The following is a 23007-nucleotide window of genomic DNA, read 5'->3' on the forward strand; positions in this document are numbered from 1 at the left end:
TACGGGCGTGGATTTAAAATTTACTTTTAATTTTGTTTTTCATCGCTAAGAATATATGACTGATTATGCTAATTATTATTGGAACACACCAGACAGTGATTCTTTGATTTAGTCTATTTATTCTGCTATCGAATTTTTAATTCGGTTTAAAAACTTTCAACTTTCAACTTTCAACACAGCTTTCATAATGTTAAAAGTTTTCCTGTTATTTAAATTACTGACCAGCGTAGCAATAAATGTATACTTGTAAAAGTGAATGTGGTATCAAACAAAATCATAAGATGTTTCTTCTATTGCATTCTACCTACCAAGTAATGTCACAAGAGCGTCATTGTGTAATATCATATGCATTACATACTTATTTTAAACCTATGACGTAAATGTCATAGGTGCATAACCATTATCAAAGTGTATTTAGAACAATGGAGTGTTGATACTTCTAATAACGTTAGTAATACATCTTTTGTTTAAGTGTAAAATTATTTACATGGATACTTTGTTAGCACAATGCAAACCTTATCTCGTTATCTACTGCTTGTAAAGCAGTTTGTGAATTCTAGTATATCGGATGTGGGTTTTCTTATCAGAGTTGGCTATTTTGTATGCATATACTTTCATTAGAAATATTTGCTGAACAAGAAGAATTTAAGAAATATACAAGTACTAAACAAATATATAAATTGTTACTTTTATGGCTAAATATTTTATATGAAAATGTTAAATGTTAAATAAATATCAAGGAAATAAAGATAGAGTAATTTTCATCTAATATGTGTATTTTTCAATAGTTATTTATGCAAATTTTTTTAGGTTAATGGCTGAGCGTCTGCTTTCAATTTCCTATTGCTTCAATTGTGATAAACATAATCTTTGCATTTAAGGTACTGTATTTGAAAACCTTAATCAATACTGCATGGTTCATGTAACCTATAATATATAACATATAATATAAAATAAAGAAGTACATGATTGAAATACAAAATACCATCTTTTCTTTTTTAACTTCATAAATTAATACAAAACTACTCCAAAATATAGAAGTTGCATTTATGTATATAGTTCATTAAATAATTACAAGATAATGGATACTTATTATTATATTATTATACAACTTTTTTTCTACACCTATTACACAATTAATTTAATAGTAACGCAATAGGTATATTGCATTTAGCTATACTATTAGAAACATTAAAACAAAGACTAGTAATGACATCTACAAAAGCAGTCGATAATACAGAATACGAGTATCAACCCCTTAAAGCTATCCACCTTACCGGCTAACGTTTGTTGCTCGGTACGGTTCAGGACTGTGGGTGGCAGGTAAGACAAATAGTGGTAGGGCAGGAGGGTGGGGGGTGTATGGTCGTAAACACTCGCGCAAGAAGTACGTACATAGTCTCGCGAGGACTCGTGCCGCGATTACGTCGTTCCGGAATATGAACGTGATCGACGTGTAGTGTTCAAGCGAAACGGCCGTGTAAATCAGAAACACTTGACAGAAATTGCTACGGATTTTTCCTGTTGAACGATCTGTTGGACAAACTACTTCAGGTTATTGCCATAGTCACGTGATATCTGTTGATTCATTCGAATACGAAGAGATCGAGGCATTTGTTAATTTCGCGCGGCGGTATTTCGAATGTGCCGGTGAAATAGAATCCTCATGCGATGCGTCGTCCCCTAATTCGCTATCTCTCAGAGGGTGGTGGCGGTACAGGTGACAATGCCGGTCCCAGGAGACAGCAATCCGTAAAGGAAGACGATCGTGGTAGTTACACCTGGAATTGTCGTGAATATGGGCATCATCTGTCTTCCTGTGACCTTCTCAAGGTTCCGACAGCCCTCGGATGTCGCGGGCATACCACGTCACCGGAACCACGAATGGCGATCCACAGGTAGGCCGATTTCGATCAGCAGTGGTCGCGTTTTATGTTGGTAGGGGAGGTTAGCTCCGGAATTGTCCGGGTCAGTGCATCCTTCGGGGGCTCATTCTGGGTAACCGCGCTCGCGCACTGACTTAGCTATAGTTAAGAAAAGAATCGTTTAGGAAACCTTTTGTTTCTTCAAAGTTTAAAAGAAAGGTTAATTTTGGAAAAAATTATGATATGTGTGGTTTGTTAAAATAATAAAAGTGAAATTCATAGGTCTTATATATTGAGCTGATTTTAAATGAGCTAAATGTTGAAACTTTATGGTAGTCATTGCCTTGTATAATTGGTATTATGACTTACGCAATATGTATTAACTTTAGCTATGATATATATCAATTTTGAAGTGTTGATACTTAAATATTTGACTTCGTATTAGGGTTTTATTTACTTATTTGTTTTGTTTTATTTATTTGAGCAAAAAATACTAAGAAATATTTATTATAGATTAGGTTTATACATAATGGGTAATAAAACATATCGCTTTTAGATGCCTCTATTTTGTTTGAGTTTCTGTTACAAAGTATAACTTCAGAGTAATTTTAGATCTTAATTCATAATACGATTAGATTCTAATTCATAACAATGTTCTTTACCTTTAGTGAATGTAATAATCATTATAATTTATACAATAGGATACTTAATAAGTGATGATTTTTTTTAAATGTATGCATATATATGTTGCGGAACTGGCAAAAATTATATTTATTTGTCAGATTACAATAATTATTAATATATCGTAAAATATCTGTTTCTTCCCATATTCGTTGCAAAATTCGTTACAAAATGAATGTCTGTAAAAATTGAATCATTCACAGTGAAGTAATTGTATATTATATCTGAATTCACTGCAAAGCTGCTATTCTTAAAAATGTATATAATTCTGCATGGAACAATCGATGAGTTTGTTCTTCTTTCCAAGAATTACTTTCAAATATTTGGCGTCTTACATTCTTTGTATTTCATGATATTGTGAAAATATTTTGACAAAAATTTCACAAACCGGATAATTCTTTCTTAATTTATTTCAGGATTAGCAGATAGAGCCGGATAAATTTATATCCTAAAATACATATGATAATCTCAATTTTTCATCTAAAAACGGAAAATCGGTGCAGTGAATAAGGGAAAGAGAGAAATGAGAGTTATATTATTTTGAATTTAATTCTCTCATAAATTATGGAATTGTCAATGTAGTTATCTTCACTGATTTTCTACCCGAATATTATCTATATATAACAGCAACCTACAAATATTAGAACGATTTAGTTCTTCCAAATCAGTGTCCCATATCGATTGTTCACATATTTCTACATATATTCTAATCCTGTAGGCAAACCGACCTTTCAAATACCTTGAACATTTCCACAGACTGTATACCACATACATACAGTCGGACATAAAAAAATTCGGACACTGCACAATTTTAATTTCTAAGCTCTATATTTTCAGGAAATGTACGAGGATCAACAAAATTGTATTACATTATGTTATATTATATATGTATATATATAGATAGATATATAATATTATTATATACATATAACAGTAGAAAAAATCTTTCAAATTATTTATTATTGTCTAAACATTAATCGAAATACTGATAAAGAGCGAATATTTATTTCACAAAAAATTGTGGACGCAAGATAAACATTCAGAAATTTCTTAGTTTAATTCGCCATTAAGTAGTGCCAATGTTTGTATACAATGTTTGTAAAGAATGCTTCGCAATGAACCAAAAGTCGCAAAAGTCTAGGTACGAGTTTTGAATACATATATATATATATATATATATATATATTTGTATTGTATAATATGGGTATTCGGGAACACATTGCATATCCCGTATGTCCCGAACAAATTGTATAATATGTATTTCACTAGGAAAAGAAAAAGTCAATTCATGATACGTAGTGTATGTTAAGAAACAATTAAGAAAACATTTAGAAGTAGAATGGAAATAAATCAGCATTGATTATTTAAAAGAATTTATTTTCACTGTACCAAACCCTATATTTAGGTACTCCATGTCATCGAACATATGGGATAACCGACTAGAAATTAAACATTTGTGACTGATCATTATCAATTTTAGTTTTTAGCGTGCTATAATTTAATTATTTAGTTTTATGTGTATAATTAGTGTTAAATTTTTTGTGACATAAAAAGTCACACCTTTTCAGCGTTTCGTTTAATATTTAGACAACTGTAAATAATAACTCAAAAATTCTTTTTTTACTGTTATCTATATAGAGTAAATAATACAATGTAATACATTTTTGTTATCCTTGCACATTTACTGAAAATATAGAAGTTAGGAATTAAGATTGCATGGCGTCCGAATCTTTTTGTGGCCGACTGTACATCTAAACGTACACGTACAAAACAAATAAACGTGCCCTACAATCTACAAATAAAGACGAATCAAATGTATGGAAACAAACGTCGAGTTTAAAACTGGCTCTATAAATTTCAACTTTAGCCCATTTCAACACACTTTACTAAATAACATATTACTACACTCTTCTGTCACAGGAGTAATTTCATATTTAGGAGAATTACGTTATTCACGACACGTACGAGGTATATATATTCTTGGGTTCTCTTGTACAATAGTTTATTAACTAATAATATTGGTGAATTAACAGGTTTCAAATGATAGATTGGAGACTGTTTTTGTGATTTTATAATTTTTCATCAAATAGAATAATCGGATAATTTACCTATAATTTGTAAAATTTACTTGTAAAATTTCATTTGTTCTGTTACAAAATCTATTATTTTATGTAAGTGTATTTATTAATATCGATCACTTGTAACTTATAACTTGGGATATTTCGCTAATGATGTTAATCTAGTAGTGAAAGAGGGCCCTGGACTTATTTCTTGTATCATTCTTACATTTATAAAATTCATTAGATAATTTAAATTTAGGTACAATTTTCATAGTAATATTTATTTTAGCCAATATAATAAGCTATATATTTTTTACAACTGTTTCTACAATTAATTTTGACTAGATGCAAAACTATGTTTTTATAGATAAGTATAGCAAACTTATCAAATTACTCGAAATAGCATTGTGTCATGTCACGAGTATTTGTTTACGAACAAAAAGTATACGATAAAATATAAACGGAATCGGAAAAGATATTAATATTTTATATTTTTTCATTTTATTTAAATATTTTGGCTTTGGCCACAAACTTACACGAGTTTTAAGCGAGAAAATTATTATAGAAGAATTTCTAAATTAAATCTATAGAAATTTCTTCAAATCGCACTTTACAGACAGTTCGTTGCAATTTTGTTGTATTGCTCAGTTATTTAATGTTTTCTAATAATAATAGTAAGAAACGTATACTATCGTGTCTAATATTTATGTAATGTAATAAAATGTCTTAAGTAGCGTGTATAAAGTCCATGTAACTAGATTTCTTTTTCACAAATTTATCTGGTGCTCAAGTACGAATTAAATTACCCTAGGGAACGAGTGGCTTCTCGAGCCATATCGAGGCGAAAATGTAAATATAAAAAAGCTGAATATTTTCTTGGGCACATATTTTTATGCATGAATTAAGGCTGCGTTCTATATTTCGTGACCCAAATCCTCTTGGGTCATATCCGAGGAAGGTGCATTTTCTAAATGACGCGGGGTGCTCGAGTTGGTACCATTTGTCGACAGAACGAACGTCTCGTGGAAATGTTTATTGCGTCGTCAAATTGTCGCAATAACGATTGGAATTATTTGAGGAAAATAACGTGTCTCCGGTTCGGCTAGTCTCTACGACTACAGGCAAAGTCGTAGAAGTTTGTTGCTCGTTTGCACTCGTACCATGAACGAAAACGGTAAATAATTCGAGTTGAAATAGGTCAGCGACAAATGTACGATGAAAATAATCTGTTTTGATTTTAGAATGAGACCAAGGTCAAAAATTTTGCGCGGAATGTTATCGAATATGCGAGGGAAGCGAAGCAGAATTCATACATGATGAGATCTATCGTGTTGGTATACCTATATATTCAAATGTTATTTTATAATCTTAGGAAGTTGATTTTTCATATAAGGAGATCTTCCTATAGATCATGGTTATAATAGATTAATTCTTGAAAAAAAAAATATTACGCAGTATGTAGATTTTATGACATAACGAGTTTTACATATGACTCACAAGCTCGAGGTTGTTTGTAGTGGAATCTGTGAGGTAGAATGTCAGAAATTTCATTTACGGTTTCTTATACGTAGAATCAGCCATTCATCTTTCAATATCCTTCAATATCTCAGAAATTTATTGGCTGTTATTAGAATGTCGAGAATATATGACGATTTAATTAAACGATGGGGACATTTGACGTAAGGCAATGTTATTTACTTTCGATGATACGCGTAACCCTTCATCTATGATTGATTTCGTAATATAGAATCTAAGGAAAGAACCTGGTTTATCGCTTGCTGCATTCGAATCGATATAATCCATCATGCAGGCACAATTGCCCACAATTTTAGAAAGAAAAGCTGCAGGAAGAAAACAGGCTAAAATTGGAAAGTAAAAATCCCATTAATCTTATTCTCTAACTGAAAAAAGTTCTTTCTGTACAAAAGAAATCACTCGTTATGTTTTCCCTCCAATTTCTTATTTCAAACAAATGCTTGTACAGAAATAAATATCTATATTATCTTTAAATATCTTTAAATTTTAAATATCTATATTAATTCGTTTAAATATCTATATTAATTATAAATTAATTATAAATAAATTTTAAATATCTATATTAATTCGTTTGAAACAACAATATTTAAAATCACAATCTCTAATTTTTATCGAAACTGTGTCATTTAGTTCTTCATTAAACTATATATTATTATACAAAACAACAATTTTAGAGAAATGTATTTTGCAAGTTACATGGTAATAATTTAAAATGAAATTGTAAATTTCGATGTATACATATATTTATGAATTATAGTTTTATATATATCTAATTCAACAAGTGTAAACACTTATGCTCGCTCTGTGAATATTAACCTGTTGAATTGTAATTTATATTTCTATTATAAATGCAGTAAAGCATCTCATATTTGATTTGATAGTTGGACAAAAATGTCCGGATAATGGAACTTTTCGAATAATGGAACAACCACATTTCTGATCTTAAGAAAATTGTTAGCTTCAATATTTAAGAATCCTATTTTTTTTCGGCTGTTTGATTACATACATTTTTTAACATAAATCATTCTTTTGTACCTCAAAAGCCTTTCTCTGAGTTTTTCGGATGATTTAGTGTAAGAAGACGTTTTGATTATTTTCGCTTGCAATTTCAATCTGTGAAAAACCTACGTGTATGTAATCTTCGTCGCTTATAAACGAAGCGTTGACTCACTACGAAATTAAATATAATTTCTTATATGTTTGATCAATCTGCGCAAGTATTGATTCTGCATTTTAGTAAGGATCATTCTGCAAATATGAGAAACATATCATACATATCCTACATGTATTTCAAAAGTACAACTCAGATACAATTGAAGATACAACTTAGACAAGGTTTCCAAAAAAAGTGAAAAGCTATTTGGAAGCATAGGATATTAATATAGAGATTCGAATATGGAAGAAACTATTGTAATTCCCTTAAAAAGTTTGAACAAAGATAAATTCATATGATAATTTTTATTTCGTTAATTTTATTTTCTAAATTTCATGGTGAAGTAGTATGTTTAAACGATTCTATACATATTTGATGGATATGCTTAGATATTTTTACGTAAGAGAAGTTTACTTGCAAAAGTTGATTCTTGAAGGAAGTAGACGAAGTGCGGAAAATAGAAGCTATATTAATTTTGTGTCTTATTCAACAAGTGTAAACACTTTTATACTCGTTCCGACTAACCTGTTGAATAAATATGAGGTTGAAAAGAAGTAGTTCGGCCACGATCGTATTTCATTGCTGGCTTCTTCAAGAAGATTGTCTGGAAATAAAAAGCTGACTAAAAACGCGAAAAATGCAAAGTTCCTTTTACTGATTTTTTCGAGCGGAAGTACCAAAATGCTTCTCCAAGCCGGATGCATTATAAAAATTGTGTCCTTTTAAGTCACATTTGTTCAGCCGCTAGAATTTCTTCAGATCCTTCATATGTTAACGCATCAGGCGTATTTGCTTACTGATAACCTGATAAGGATGGTATCAGGAGAACACACGATGCATTCATTTATTAAAACTTCGATAAAACCGTGGTTGACATGTTTGAGAAATTCTTTTATTGATTTTGGCTACGGTGAAGCGACACTTTTTATCGAGAATCTGATAATCACAAAGTACAATCACCTGACTTTCGATTATGTGTCTATGTAATCAAAAATTCTCGTATCTGTGATGTAGAAGCAATTTTATCCTAATGAAACAGATGCTGATTGTTGATGATTGATCGAACTAAGAAAATGTTTTCTATGACATAGTCATTTTAGTATTCTCAATCATTTTTATTCGTTATTTTCGTTTTCAAAATATTTATTATTATATATTATTATTGTATATTACATATTATGTATATATATTATTGTAATAAAATTCATCTTCCATTAAGAATTAGTAAGTGTTAATTAGTAACGTTCTTATTTCGCTATACATATGTATACATATTAATATATTAATATTAATTCTTTTTCAATAGAATTAAATAATTCTATTGGAATAATTTATAAAAAAATAGAAGAGAGGGAATGTTTTTTTAAAGGAAGGAAGATATTGTTAAAAAAATAACTTTTTTATAAAAAATAGAGCATTTTTTATAAAAAAATTTATAAAAATTGAATTATTATATATATGAGTATATATTAATATATAATTATTAATTATGAATATATATATTTTAAAATCTATGTATAAATTATATAAAAATTTATATTTAGATATATATTTTAAAATGGCTTGAAAAAATAAAATAGTTGCTTCGAAATTTCCAGGATGTTTCGTAAAATATTGCTCCACTTTAGACATTACCACTGATCATTTTCAAGTTATACTTAAAAAGTCATATATAAAATAAGATATTAATATATGTCTGGAAAGGGCATTTTCAATTTTTTATATTTTGTTATTTGTTCCCTTTTTTCCAATATCTAAACAATCCTGCTAAGATTAAAAACAAATTAAAAGCAATAAGCGTGAGGTAAAACTACCATTAATGATACAGTTTACATAACGAATGCTAATAAATAGATGATTTTATAAACAATGATTTCTTTTCACAAATCTGCATTTGAAGTTTTAATAATAATTGCTGCTTCTTAAGGAAACACAGTGTTCGCACACGGAATTGAAGTAAAAATTAGCACTTATTCGTTACACGAGAATGCAGCCTATAATTAAAAGCTAAAATAATATTCTGATTATAAGACTGATATCAAGTCATCTGTGCGTAATAATAGCTTCTAAACAATGCTGCTTTGTTCACATAAGTTCATTTCAGTTTAACCTTTCTGATTTCATTATCGCGACAAAATCTAATTAATTGGTACACCTTGTTAATGTGCTTATTAGAGTAATGGCTGAATTATTAAACTGCGTGTGAACATACATGTTTTTCATTATTTATTCTTGATTATGACGTTTAGTAAAAGTAACAATTCTGATATCCTCGTCTCGTTATTACGATTAACACTTTTAAATATATGTAGCGTTAATTACATATTAAACATAGTAGTACATTTGTTTAATCAGTTTTAATTAATTTAATTTCCTATCAGTTTCGTTTACATATTCGTTGGAATACAAACTAAATTTAATCAATAATTAGCAGAATAGCAGTTAATTTCCAATTTGAAATTATTCATATTATTGATTATATAAATTATATAAATAATGAATTGAATACGTAGAATATTTAATTTTTAGGAAACTCCGAATGAATTTCCTTGTTTTAACATATTATTATTTAAACTTGTATTCAGTAGTTTGAAGACCATTATGTATTTATTATTTGTCTTCGTTGTTTGCTAGCCGAGCAAGATTTTAACCAGATTTACTCAAAAGCCGCAAATCGTGTACTCCAAATGATAAATACAATGAAATGATGGAGATTGGATGATAATTAATTCAGGAATATTTGCAACCTACGACGAGTAATTCTTGAATGTGAATACTATTACGAAATAACCCGAACAATTTATAACAAAGTAATTATTACCCAATCTCTCGATCAGAAATTATAAATTTAATTCGAATATCTGAAATATTTCAACAAAATAACCACTAGCATAGAAAGTACTCTAAAAAATTGTAACACGTAACGTTTAATCACACACGTTGCACATCATACGACTAAAATTCTACGAAGTAAAGAAATCAAATTTCTTTTTCTCTATGTATACCGTAAAATAAAAATTACTTCAACGCACAATGAATCGTAAAATAACTTACGATTCTTTGATCATAATTAACACCTTGCATTACCTTCCGCGCTATAGTATTAGGTTGTCCGAAAAGTGTTTTTCTTTTACAGACCCGTCTTTTGCAACGATGCATCTTTATAAAAACATGAAACCTAATCTGTCAGACGTTGTGATTTTTATTTTGATAGAATAAAATGGATCATACGTAATTCGATAAAATAATATAAAACGGAAAATGTTGTGCATCCATTATTTCCTTATAGAACGAAAAAAACTTTTCGGACAACCTAACATATAATATAATATGGTATAATATAGTATATAAAATTAACCCAGTTCCGTTAAAACAAACTTTAAAACGTTCACCAACACGGTCCAAGCGATGAATGATTTTCAACTATGAATAACGGAGTGTAAAATAACTTGACCCTATTTGATGTTGGATTAGTTGACCATGGAAATGGTTTGAAATTGGCTGTCAAGCACAGCCGCGTTTACAACGCGTCGGGTGTCTGATGATCGCTCTCTCGATGTAACATCGTTCAGGTCCACGTGTGTATACGTATAATATTTAGCATGACATACACAAACTGTTCTTTTACATAATCAAGGGGGTCGTGTATAGCGAAATACCAGGGAAGGGTATAGGGTATAGAGGACATCCTCATTCCACCGACGATAGTCGATCGGACGAGCGGAGATGATCGTTGAGTAATAAATTAGTTTTGCCAGGAGGTAACACGGGAGATTATGCAATCGGTGCCAATAAGTGGGACGATCTGATGGAAGAACGGAGATGACCTTGACTACGGTCCGGAAATGTCGGAAACGGAAGCCTGAACGAGACGGTTTGCTCGTTTTGTTCCAAGCTACTCGTACATCCCGTTCCACTTACTTTTCCTCCTTCAATACATTCGACGTAAATGTCGCGGTCTTAGATCGTACGGTTCTAGCGGATTTCGTCTGGCAGACAACTTGCGAACAAGGTTTCCACTGTTATTGGTAGGCAATAACAGAATTTAGGAGTCTCAAGATCGAGTAGCGTCGACATCTTCGAATTTGTTCCAATTGCTTAACTTCATTCCATATTTTAGTATTATAGCCTTTATTTTATTACCTTCAATTCACGACGTGAATTAAGTAGTTAACACTCCATCTGCAATCTTACTTTTTCCGACATATTTACTTTTTCTGTATACTGGGTCGTTCATGATGATGCAGTTGTTTTTTTAGGTTTTTGTGTTTGAGAAAATCCCCGAAAATCCTTAAATACTCTTCCAAGTTTCTAGAATAACATCTGACAGTTTTTACTGTTACGTGTTATTATTTTAAGCAAAGCAAGATATAAACAAAAATATGGGGAAAATGAAAAGTCACTTAAAATTACTGGCCGAAGACGATCCAGCATGCAGATCGAGGATTAAGTAATTATACGAGTTTATTAAAAAAAAGAATAGTTTACAAAACTTCTGGTGGTGACAGAATGAGAATGAACTTCGTAATTTCCCAATTTTTATTCGTTGAATTTCTTTTCGCAGAGACGCTTACAGATTTTCGTTTATTTATCATCTATCGATTACTATGGTAGATTGATGATACAGGGTAGAAAATGTATATCGTGTAATATAACACTTGGAAAAAAAAGTAAATGTCACGTATAGTTTATCGGTTTTATATCCAAATTGATGGAAAACATCGACGTTTCTTATTCCTCCTGGTGGCGATTATAGACTCATAAAGTCTTAGAGTCTCCTTTTATAACCCTGTATAGACATGACATGTTTCTTTGTCAATACGAAATATAAGTTTTGTAAAAAAAGATAAAAATTGTAGCCTTATTTTCGTTGAATTCAAGCAGTCTGATCTCTTTGTGAATATTTATTTATTCGTCAAAATTCGGAAACGATTAAGTCTAAAGTCAAAGAATTCCGCAAGGCAAGTTTTTCTTGGAAGGAGAACAAAGTTTCTCTGTAAGAAATAGGATTTTATTAGAATTTTATAGCGCCGCTGAAGCCACGATTTATCGTTATGTCAATGATTAAAATGCTAAAAATTGTTTAAATCTAGCTTATCCTAGAGATCTCTAGTATTTTCATCACGTTATTCATTTGCGGTAATAAAGTTGCGTCAAGTTTGCGAAAGATACAAGCAGCAGAAGTTTTAATGGTTAAATGATTTTAATGTCAAGGAAGTTCACTTTTCTCAGAAGCTGTTTAATTATGTAGATATTCCTTGTCATAAGACTGCAAAGCTGTATCTAGAGGCAAGCAAATAGCGCATGGAGAACGTTAAAGTTAAAGCATTAAAAGTTAAACATTTTTTTCCATCTACAATCGTATCGAACGATATCGCTTGAAGATCATATTCCTTTTTATTTTCTGATTTTAAAGTCACTTGATGACCAAACAGGAGGGTTTTAATATCACACTACTGAGAAAGAAAACAACCTGTTAGATCTAAAAATGTCAGTGCTTTAAAAGTAGCTAATAGATTGACGCAGTTTTCGAAAGTCGATCATCTAATTATTTTAAGTAGCATTCTACTATTTTCAATATTTTAATATGATCACGCGCTATTTTTAAGACTTTGAAGACAATGAAAAAAAGTATGTCTAGCTCTAAATCCAAATAAAAGGATAATTTCTATAGTATAAGATTTGACTAACAACGTACTGAATCTTAAAATTGTTATGGTACAAATATAAGATAAACTATATAATAAAATTTGACTTATCGTGTTCTTCTGCTGTAATCTTCTTCAATCGAAAAAACTTCCGAAAACAGTATCATGGTTACGCGACAATGAAATTCGACTAAATTCCTCGGTCAAATAGATAGTCAAAAGAACTAGTTTCTACTGAAAATATTTGCGTTGCCACCATGAGTGCGTGTCGGATGTGTTCAGGGTAGAAATGTTTCTCTTCGAACTTTAAACTAGGCCAAGAAGAATTAAACCAAAAGTCCATCGTGTTTAGTCGTTCGTTACGATTAAGCGGTAATTTGAACTTTTATTCATGTCGCGTACTTCCCGGTACTTTGGTGAAAAGAAGGCGACTCCATGGGGAGCAGGATCAGTTGTAGCAGGTTGCACGCGTGCTCCACGATACCTTTGATCTCCTACATAGGTAAATGTGCTATGTCCATTCGCGTGTCCAGTCATTCCCTGCTGCTTTTTCTCTGTATTGGTGCCTCGTGTTTCCGCCTCGAAGCAGATACCGTGAGGAGATCTCGTTTTCTCTCTTTCAGGAATTGCATGCTCGAGAAATCGTCCGAGAATCCCGAGGAGGATCGTTTCAACTTCAGTCCGTAGGATTTCGCTTCGTAGATGGTAACGTGCCGAATCAGGAAGTAGTTTCTCGGGAATTTCATTCTCAATGTAAGAAACCGTGATACAGTTAGATGGGGACCGCTTTGTGTTTTGTAATTAGTACGCGGTTCAGGACTAATTATAGATAAATGAAGTTTATTAATAAGAAATAACGCGCGTCTCTCTCTCTCTCTCTCTCTCTTTACTGGCTCCGCTTCGTCGATGGAATCGAATCTATTGACGGTAGCGCTATAAGAATTTTAATTAAAGCTTTTGTTAGGGGGTTTCGAAGTAACGCGACATTATAAGCGACGCTTCGACGCCGTCTTCCATGTCGATATTGCGCGGGAAATGGAAATTAAATATTAATTCATGTAAAAGCTGGGTCGCTCACGATGATAAAATCGAACAGATGTTTTTGTTTATTAAAATTGCTTATTAAAACTTATTAAAATTGTTGTCGAACGGGCTATAAAATTAAAACCTGTAGAGAAATCGCATCTAAAAATGCAAATAAAAACTTGCGAAGAAGGTTTTTTTAAGATTCTTTTTCAAGATAGAAAGATTAATAATTCTTGCAAGTATAGAATAAACTAAAAATCAAGTCCTTTTTCCAGCATTTTACATAGTAGTAGTCAAGTATATTAGATAAGTATGTGTATATATGTGAGTACATTAGGAGTTAATGTTTACGGTAATAAACTTTTTTACTGTATACTAAACATATCTTTTTCTCTTCATTCTCAGTAAATGTTATTTGAAATACAACTATTAAAATAGTAATTAATATGATTAGTAAGAACATGTGCAATGCTTTTAAAAAATACTGAAAATATAAGAATACAGTTCAGTCAATATTACACTATATATTGATTGAGTTATCTAATTCCATGTTGTCTAATTATAAATCCGCTACATTTACGATTTAAGATTCATATAATACTTTCGTAACTTTTTGTCAAAATAACATTTTGTCTACAAATCTAGATAACTACCGGTGTTTACTTTGTTTCGTACGTAATGTTGCAATACACAAACAGCACATATCCCAGCGTATGACATATAAAAAGGACACATTTCATTTAATAGTCCTATTATGCACAATCCAGCCTGAACCACAATTTATTATCATAACTGCAATTGTTTAACGAACAGTTATTACGAGCTTATTATGCCAATCTGTATGGTTTATAAATCCCGTAGAACAATATTCGATTCGTGTTCCGAATCGTTTTTCGAATCGTTTTGCTTCATTAAACCGAGCGAAAGCTTTTCATCGTATAATTTTCCTTTGATCTATCTCGTCTCTTCTGTTCCTTCGTTCTGAAGAGCCTCTGGAGTTCTTGAACACGATACCTACAGCCTACAGGGTATATAGCTTCTCTTTTCTCTATTCATGTCGGTACGTGAGCCCACATCGCAACTAGATTATCCACTTCTACTTTTATCAGGTTCGCCGCAAAAAAGAGTGGATCAACGTCGTCTGTCCGATCCGGTCTCGAAATCGATATCGTTTGTTCCGACCAAGTTTCCGCGGCCAGGGTACACTGCTGCAGCCGTCAATTTTTGCATTGAGAATTGATGAACGCAGCGGGGCATAAGGTTCAAGGACACTCGCAACTTTCGACAAGGATTAATGATCGGCGTCGACTAACGTGGAGGGAGCCAGATAATTCCGCTAAATTTCACCTTCACAATGCCGTGAGATTGCTCGCGAAAAAAGCACGCGCCACGCAACCGTAATTGACTATTCTAGTCGAAATGCACCCCGAAATGCGCATCCCATCCTTCCCTGTCCCTTTTTTCGCCTCGTGTATTGGCTACAGATCACAACCCCTGCTCGAGTTACCGTAATTGAATCGTCCGAAAGGATTCTATTCTCTTCTATCCTTTCGGTTAGAGCGAGGGGTTGCAGGGCGTTCGATTTTGACCACGAAACCCCTTTTGATCCAGGGGATCGTTGCCCGCGCTTGAAACGGGGGCTAACACAGCGATAGAACGTTGTCACGGGTAAGCTTCGGATCAGTTTAATTAATGATCCAGATACGTCGAGGTATTAACCGTAATTCATTTATTGCGAGGGATTATTAAGGGATGTTATGCTGTTTTGCGATGCATTCGCGTTGACCGGAAAAATAAAACAGATCGATGCTGCGTTAAATTGTATCAGGGCTTTGCATCGTTAGATGATAGTCGACCATATATCATTGCATCTTTGTTTAGAATATTGTTATTTATCGTATATAAATCGTAATGTTATTCTTGTAAATTGAATAAAGTTTATGAAAATAACAGTAATATAATATCGCAACATATTACCTCTCGAAAGCTTCTTTACTTAGGGAATTAAAAGTTGATTAAGCCGGATTTCCATTAAATTGGTTTAGTTCTTGGAATATGAAACGTAACTTATTCTTGATGGAAGCAAAATGGTACATTAAAGAGCAAGAAATACCGAAACAGATAATTTACGTTTGAGACGTTTCTATTCCAGAAGACGAGATAACTAGCCTATTTGCAAGTAAATGAAAGAAAATTTTGCTTACTAACGGTACAGAAAATAAACTGTAAAGTAAAGCTTAATTTCTATCTTTATAAACTTTTCTTGGAATATTAATTATTACATAACGCTTTAGTAATTTTCCAGTGCATAGTACAGTCTTTATAGGTTTATAGAAGGTAAATTTAAACTTTGAAATCTAAAGGATTGAAATTATATAATTTCTGACATTTCTTTCTCTACTTGAAGAGACTTTCGGGATTTGGAAGTTCCGTGTTATTTGTTGATACTTGAAAGTTACAAACATCAGTGGTGTTCCTAATGAAATTATAACTTTCATTATCCGTATCATTTTTATACAGGCATTTCCGTATAATGAATGATGCTAAATATCACATTAAATGTCAACATAAAGAACTTTACATTAAGAATCTTTTATATGACTCGTCTTATATTGCAATTCTTCTCTAATGTTTGAAGGTAACGATCTCAAAACCTTATGTTTGGAAAATATATTAAAAATGGAAATAAAAGGAAGTTGTGCATACAGTAGTGTGCAACAGTAACCCTTTCGATCAGATAGATATTCCAAATGCGATATCCTAAAGAATTTTGACCAATATCGTTTAATTCTATAACAGTGTCTGTTTGTCTCATTATTTTACTTTATCTGTTACACTCTTATACCCAACACTAATTAAAATTCTTTTAGATATCGCTTTTGTTATATGCAGCGATATATAGCGGACAATTTATGAGGATGAAAACTGTTGTATACATAAAGACATACTATAAAGGAATTTTACCGTGTTATTAATGTTGACAGGCGAATACGAGAAATTTCTTAAATAAATCCTGATATTTCCAATTCGATGGCAGTGTATGAAAGCACCGAGTTCAATCAATCTTCTTGTTCAACTCCAGCGATTAATTCCATCATGGAACTTCCTCACGATCGATGCTATTTAATGGTGCGTGGTTTAAAATAAAACCCATCTTACGAGTATTTTAACAGCTGTCAATTTTTTATCCTACGTACGATTGCTTATTTTCTACTCGACGACGTTTCCAATCTTAAAATAAAATATACACGTATTCGTTGACGTCGGCTATAGAATTATTCAATTTTTCGGTCTCCCGTTCTTCGATGAAAGAGAAACAAGTATGTAACTTTTGTGCGTTGTTCAGCTCAATTTGGATGGCATGATCTTTTTGCCAGGATATTCTTAGTTCACTCTATACTTTTCCATCTCTGCTCCTTCTTTCCTCTCATTGCTTTACGACTTTGTTCGTGATTACTTGTACATCTGCCTCTTGATTATTTCTCGTATATTAAATTAAATTAACTCGACTATTTCACAATAATAATCTAAAGACATTTAAACACGCTCATAAAATCACTTTTCCTATTTAAACTTACAATATTTGCGTACAGTAAATCACGAAAGTCTACAAACGCCTACTGGATTTCGTGCATCTAACTTACCAAAGAAACAAAACAAAATATACTGTTACAAAATTACCTATACTCGCAAATCGATATAATAATTATTAATGCATTTCTAAAGGGCATTAAAATAATAAAAATACTTAACCAACAAATATTTAGGGGCTAAAATTACATCAGAAATTACAAAATTTTTAATTTTATCAATATCAAGTAGATACTATTGTAGGTCATTACTGATGCTTATACAATTCGGATGAAGAAAGGGACTTGTGAAGAGATTAATATAAAACTATATTACGACTACTATTTTTATGATTGCAGGTACAACAAGTGTATCTAGGCGTATGTACAACAGGTTCATGTAATTTTTGTAACATCGCATTTTATACTTCTTTCTCCTTAATAAGGATGAAGGAGAATGAATCATGTGTGTTACATTTTAACAATACGCGTCTTGGCGTGCCATTCGTAGAATTAATGCTTTTACTGTAAAATTGTATACTTTAACGGTGTACGTAGACTTTTACGTACACGAGAGCGTGTGTCACAACATTGGACCGTATGGGATTTTTCAATCCACAGATCGAGATAGTGATCTCCGAGTGGGACGTGATTCGAACGCACGAGGGAGCCTCGTGCCCGTCGGAAAAAACCGTACTCACCATGTTGCGCAAATCAGAAAGAGGGTTAAACGTAGAGATTTGTACGTGGTGGGAGGTAACCGTTTATGGCTTCTCCCGATAATACCCTTGTAGGGGTCTGGTGAAGGCGCGAAGACCCCTAGGTGCTCATCAGATAAGAAACAGTGAGTTACCTAGAAGTACTCGCACGATTATCCTCGCCGGTTGATTTAATTGCTTCTTTTTTCACGAAACCACCACGTGATGGAACATATCTCGCGTTCTCGTTTTGTACAACCGTTGTTCTCTTGTTTCATCGTGTCTTGTACAGGGTGCTGGAAGATATGCACTATTTTTCAGCGTTCAGAAGCATCGAACGACTCCGTAAATTGTAAAGAAGAGGGAAACAGTGATGTTACGAAGATTATTTTTCAAATTTATCGTAAAATCCACTATTTCTTATGCCATCTTGTTGCAATAAACCAAATTACAGCAGTAAGTCATTTTCTGAGAATTGAACAATAATCGTGTACTTACGTAATGGAATCACGGAATTGTGAAAAAGTGGGGGCACGTTTATATAATGTGATTTTACAGATCAAGAGCATCTAGAAAAATATCGTTTTATAAAACTTTCAATACGTTATACAGGGTGTCCTGAAACTGGTGCTACAACCCGCAAGGAGTGATTCTATGTGGAAAAATATGACGAAGATATTAGGTTGTCGCAAAAGTTTCTTTCGTTTTATGATGATCCATTTTGTGGTAATAGAACAAAGAAACTTTTGCGACAATCCAATACAACAGCGATTGAGAGGAACGATGTTCGTTTGGGTTTCATCCCTGATCGCGATTAACAAGAAATGCTTTCCCGTTTTCGCCTCTCGTTGATTGGTCTTAAAATCGTCGTTATTACATGTGAACACGTATGTAGTGATCAGAAACAGTCAACGATTCACGTTCAAAACGAAACGCATAAAAATTAACATTACCGATTCTAGTTTTATGCTTCGATTTAATCGAACCGCTCGAGCAATTATCGATCGATAATTTCAAATCTATCTAAGGCTTGATTTGATCTTTCTTTTTGTTTAGATATGCCTAAACTATTTTGTATATGTTTCAAGTATTTTAATTTATAAACAGATTTTATCTACCTACAGATTTACATCTACAGATATCTACAGATTTATTGTACCAACGATTACATTTCATCGAATAATTTAAATAATTCCAAACGACAAACGAAATTTTTTCGTATAACGCTTCGTTTCCGAGAAAATCAAGTTTGGAAATTTGTCGAGTATACTTAAACTTGGCTAAGTATTGATTAGATATGAGTAAATAATCAGCAGGCGGTTATTCTACATGCGAAAATAAATCAAAGATGTAAAATAATATTTTTCCATTTAGGAAATGGAAGAGAATTTTCAAGAGAATAAAGTTTAAACATGTTTAGTTAAAAATTGATCTAGCGCACACGCATGGTAGACAAAGACAAAGCATTTTATGCAAAAATTTTATTCTACATTTTTGACTTATTCTTAGGTACAGTGTAACCCCCTATCGATTATGTACCCTTGCTCAATCCAGAATTAACCAAGTATAAATATACTTATCAAATTTTCAAACTCGGTTTTCCCGGAATGGAAACGTTGTAAGGAACAAATTTGTCGTATATTTTCGAATTATTTTCCACGTAGAATTAGCCCCCATCCGATTGTACAAGCGGTTATCAGACACCCTGTATAAGTTTAGTATTTAGCAGAGCTTTGCTTTTTATAAGTTTCGTATAAAACAGTTCTGTTTTAATTTTTCATATCGAGTCACAATTTTCCAAAAATTGCTTGATCCTTTGTGTTGTATATATGTATATACAATGTGATTAAATAAAGAGATTACTTCAAAGCTCTGTTTTAATTAACAGAATAACGAAGTATAAATACATACTCTTTATGATGATATCTTTATATTTCTAGTAAAATGACCTTAAACTACGTGGGTACGTTTCCTTTGTGGGTAATAATAAAAAAAATAAGCAGACGATTTTACAAAAGCATTTACACTACGTAAAAATACGTTTGTATCTCTTATTCTATGGAAACAACCAGAGTGCACAGCTGCGAAATGAAAATATTTTTGAACGCGATATTTCGAGAACAATGTTGTTACAGAACGAAGCGTGTCTCTTTTGAAGTCGCGTGCATTTATGTAATAGGGGAAGATACAAAAGGGATAGAAACATTTAATTTCAATTTACTTCAGCTCACGATCGTGTCGTGACTAGAATGGCGCTCCATTTCGTCCAAGAATCTAATAAGATACGAATTATGGATAACTGTAATTTTTGTAACGTCTCGCCGTTATATAAAACTTGGAAAAAGAAACCTATTGTAATTTTCTAACATTTTTCTGTAGTATACGGTTGCTTTATCTGCTCGTCTAGTTGTAGCAAAGAAATGTCGCCTGCATGCGGCTAGTGGAACTTCCTGCAGTACTGGAGTTGTTATCTCTGGGTGGCTTCCCAAGAGAATCTACCGCAAACAAATACATTCGTATCTTCGTTTGTGTCGACCTGAAGATTGGAAAAACGTGGCACACACGTTACGAAAGACCGTTAGTTTGTTTTTTTCTTATCCCCTTCCTCCGAGTCGTATAGACTATGATTACCAACTGCGACGCGTCCTTTTTAAATTAAAGAAGCTCATTGTTCGATACGTTTTAAGATTCAGCTATTTGCTTTTGACTTTGCAGCCTGCAAGGAGACATATAATTTTATCTATACACATAATAAAGAATTACAAGGGTTGTGTCTCTATATTGCATGCATATAATAAAACGGTAGAAGAATTGTGTCCGTACATAGGATAAAACAAACAAATAAAACAAAACATGATAAAAAAACGAATCACGAAGGAACAACTTGTACGGTATGGAATCGAAAAAACTAACTTTTTCAGCTTTTGTCCGTATGTTTGTTTGTCTCTCGTATCGTATCGCTTGATATGAGTATCACGTAAAAACTACTGAACGGATTTTGATGGGGTTTTCTCTGTTGTACAGCTTAGTGTCGGGGAAAGAAAATGGGTTATGTTTCATCTTGATCTGTTTTGTAACAGTTGAGAAATAGCTTGGGATCTGAGTTGTATATGTTTCCATATGGGGTAGAGGTCAAGCAATGATGGTTATTGTTTAACGTCATGTTTGTTCTGAAATCGGATCATTTTATAATTTAATATTTTTTAATACGGAGAATAACTAGAGAGAATAAACACAAGTTTATTATTAGACTATTATAAAATGTTCTGTCTCAAATTTCAAGTAAATTGAAGTTTCATCATTGTCTTTTTGCTATCTCTTATGCTTATTTTTTTCAATTAAAAATATATAGCCATTATTTTACAAAAGGCTCTATCAATAATCATTATACATAAGTGTACAAGGGATAATAAGTGTGCATTAATAAATTGAATTAATTATTAAAATAAATGTTATTCATTTTTATATATAATACAATTATAATATAATAAAATTTTATATATAATAAAATAAAAATTTGATAAAATTTTTATTAATAAAATTTAATTAATTATTAAGGTAATAATAATAAATAAAATAATAATAATAAGTGTGTTATTTATTTTTAAATTCTTTGTAAGGTGTGTGTGTGTGTGTAATTCAGCTGCTTGTTTGTGTTTTTATAGCGAACGTAACTTATAATTTTATGAGTAATAAGATCAATGGCATCATAGATTTTTTGTAATTTTGTTTACTTCTAAACTGTATTTTTAGTACAGAATATTAATATAAGTGCTACAGTGAAATTGAAAATATGAAGTATATTTATTTTCATGGTTTAGGTGTAATGTGCGACAATTTATACGTATTATGTACTGTAATGGTGTTGGATGCTTTTAATTCGAGGAAGTAATTTTCTGTAATTTAGTATTACAGAACTTTGTAGCAAACTGACTTAGTTCGTAAAAAGTATCTTATGACTAACAGTACGCGGATCTTTTATCACGTAGCTTTTTTCTGTAATTTAACTTGACGGATGTTTGCAATAAACTGAGGTCGTATAAAATATATTTTACAAATAATATAAAACAGTATGGATATTTTATTACCCAGCAAGAGGGATCGAGAGAGAAAGAATACTTGTTTGAGGTATTTTTACTGTATACCGAAATCGACACGTTGAATACGTCCAGCTAACATGAAATATAAATAATTGTACTAAACAATTCAGAAGATTTATAAAAGGTTTATAAAAACGATATTTACTCCGTACATTACCATTAATAGTCTTACCTTTTAGAAATATCTCACATTTAACATTATTTTTATTATTTATATAAATAGATTATATTTCCATTAACATCATACATTTTCTGAAAAGTAGGAAATAATCAAAATATTTGATGTAGGATGTTTGTTACCTCGTTTTTAAAAACATTGCACGAGTATCGTTCACTTTTTAACATATAAAAATATTAGTTGCAAATATGCCAATAGTAAACTATATAACATACCAAAAGGCATGAATATATTTATTTAAATACCTAATGCATGTAGTAGGACCATCCTTATTTGAATGTTTACTATCCAAAGTCTTGTATTATTCGAATGTGCCCCTATCAAAAGTTCTATTATGCAAACAGTACATTTTTTCGTCATTTTAATACGAAGTTGGTATTATACGCACCAGCACTACCAGCGTGTTGTGCCATAATGTGCAATGGCATCAGAAAGGCAACGTATGATATTATACTAACTGTTGCAACGAAACGAGAGATATCTTAAAGACGAA

General features: G+C 31.8%; 1 protein-coding gene across 1 annotated transcript in view; it reads left to right on the forward strand.

The window, feature by feature from the left end:
- Positions 1-1404: 1404 nt before the first annotated feature.
- Positions 1405-23007, forward strand: part of LOC100646523 (rap1 GTPase-activating protein 1) — a 256732-nt gene continuing 235129 nt past the window's right edge. Inside the window, exon 1 of the mRNA XM_048404325.1 lies at positions 1405-1898. Coding sequence (XP_048260282.1) covers positions 1672-1898 — 227 coding nt within the window. The 5' untranslated portion in view covers positions 1405-1671. The remainder of the gene's footprint in view (positions 1899-23007) is intronic.

Source organism: Bombus terrestris, chromosome 3, assembly GCF_910591885.1.
Source record: "Bombus terrestris chromosome 3, iyBomTerr1.2, whole genome shotgun sequence".
NCBI lineage: Eukaryota > Metazoa > Arthropoda > Insecta > Hymenoptera > Apidae > Bombus > Bombus terrestris.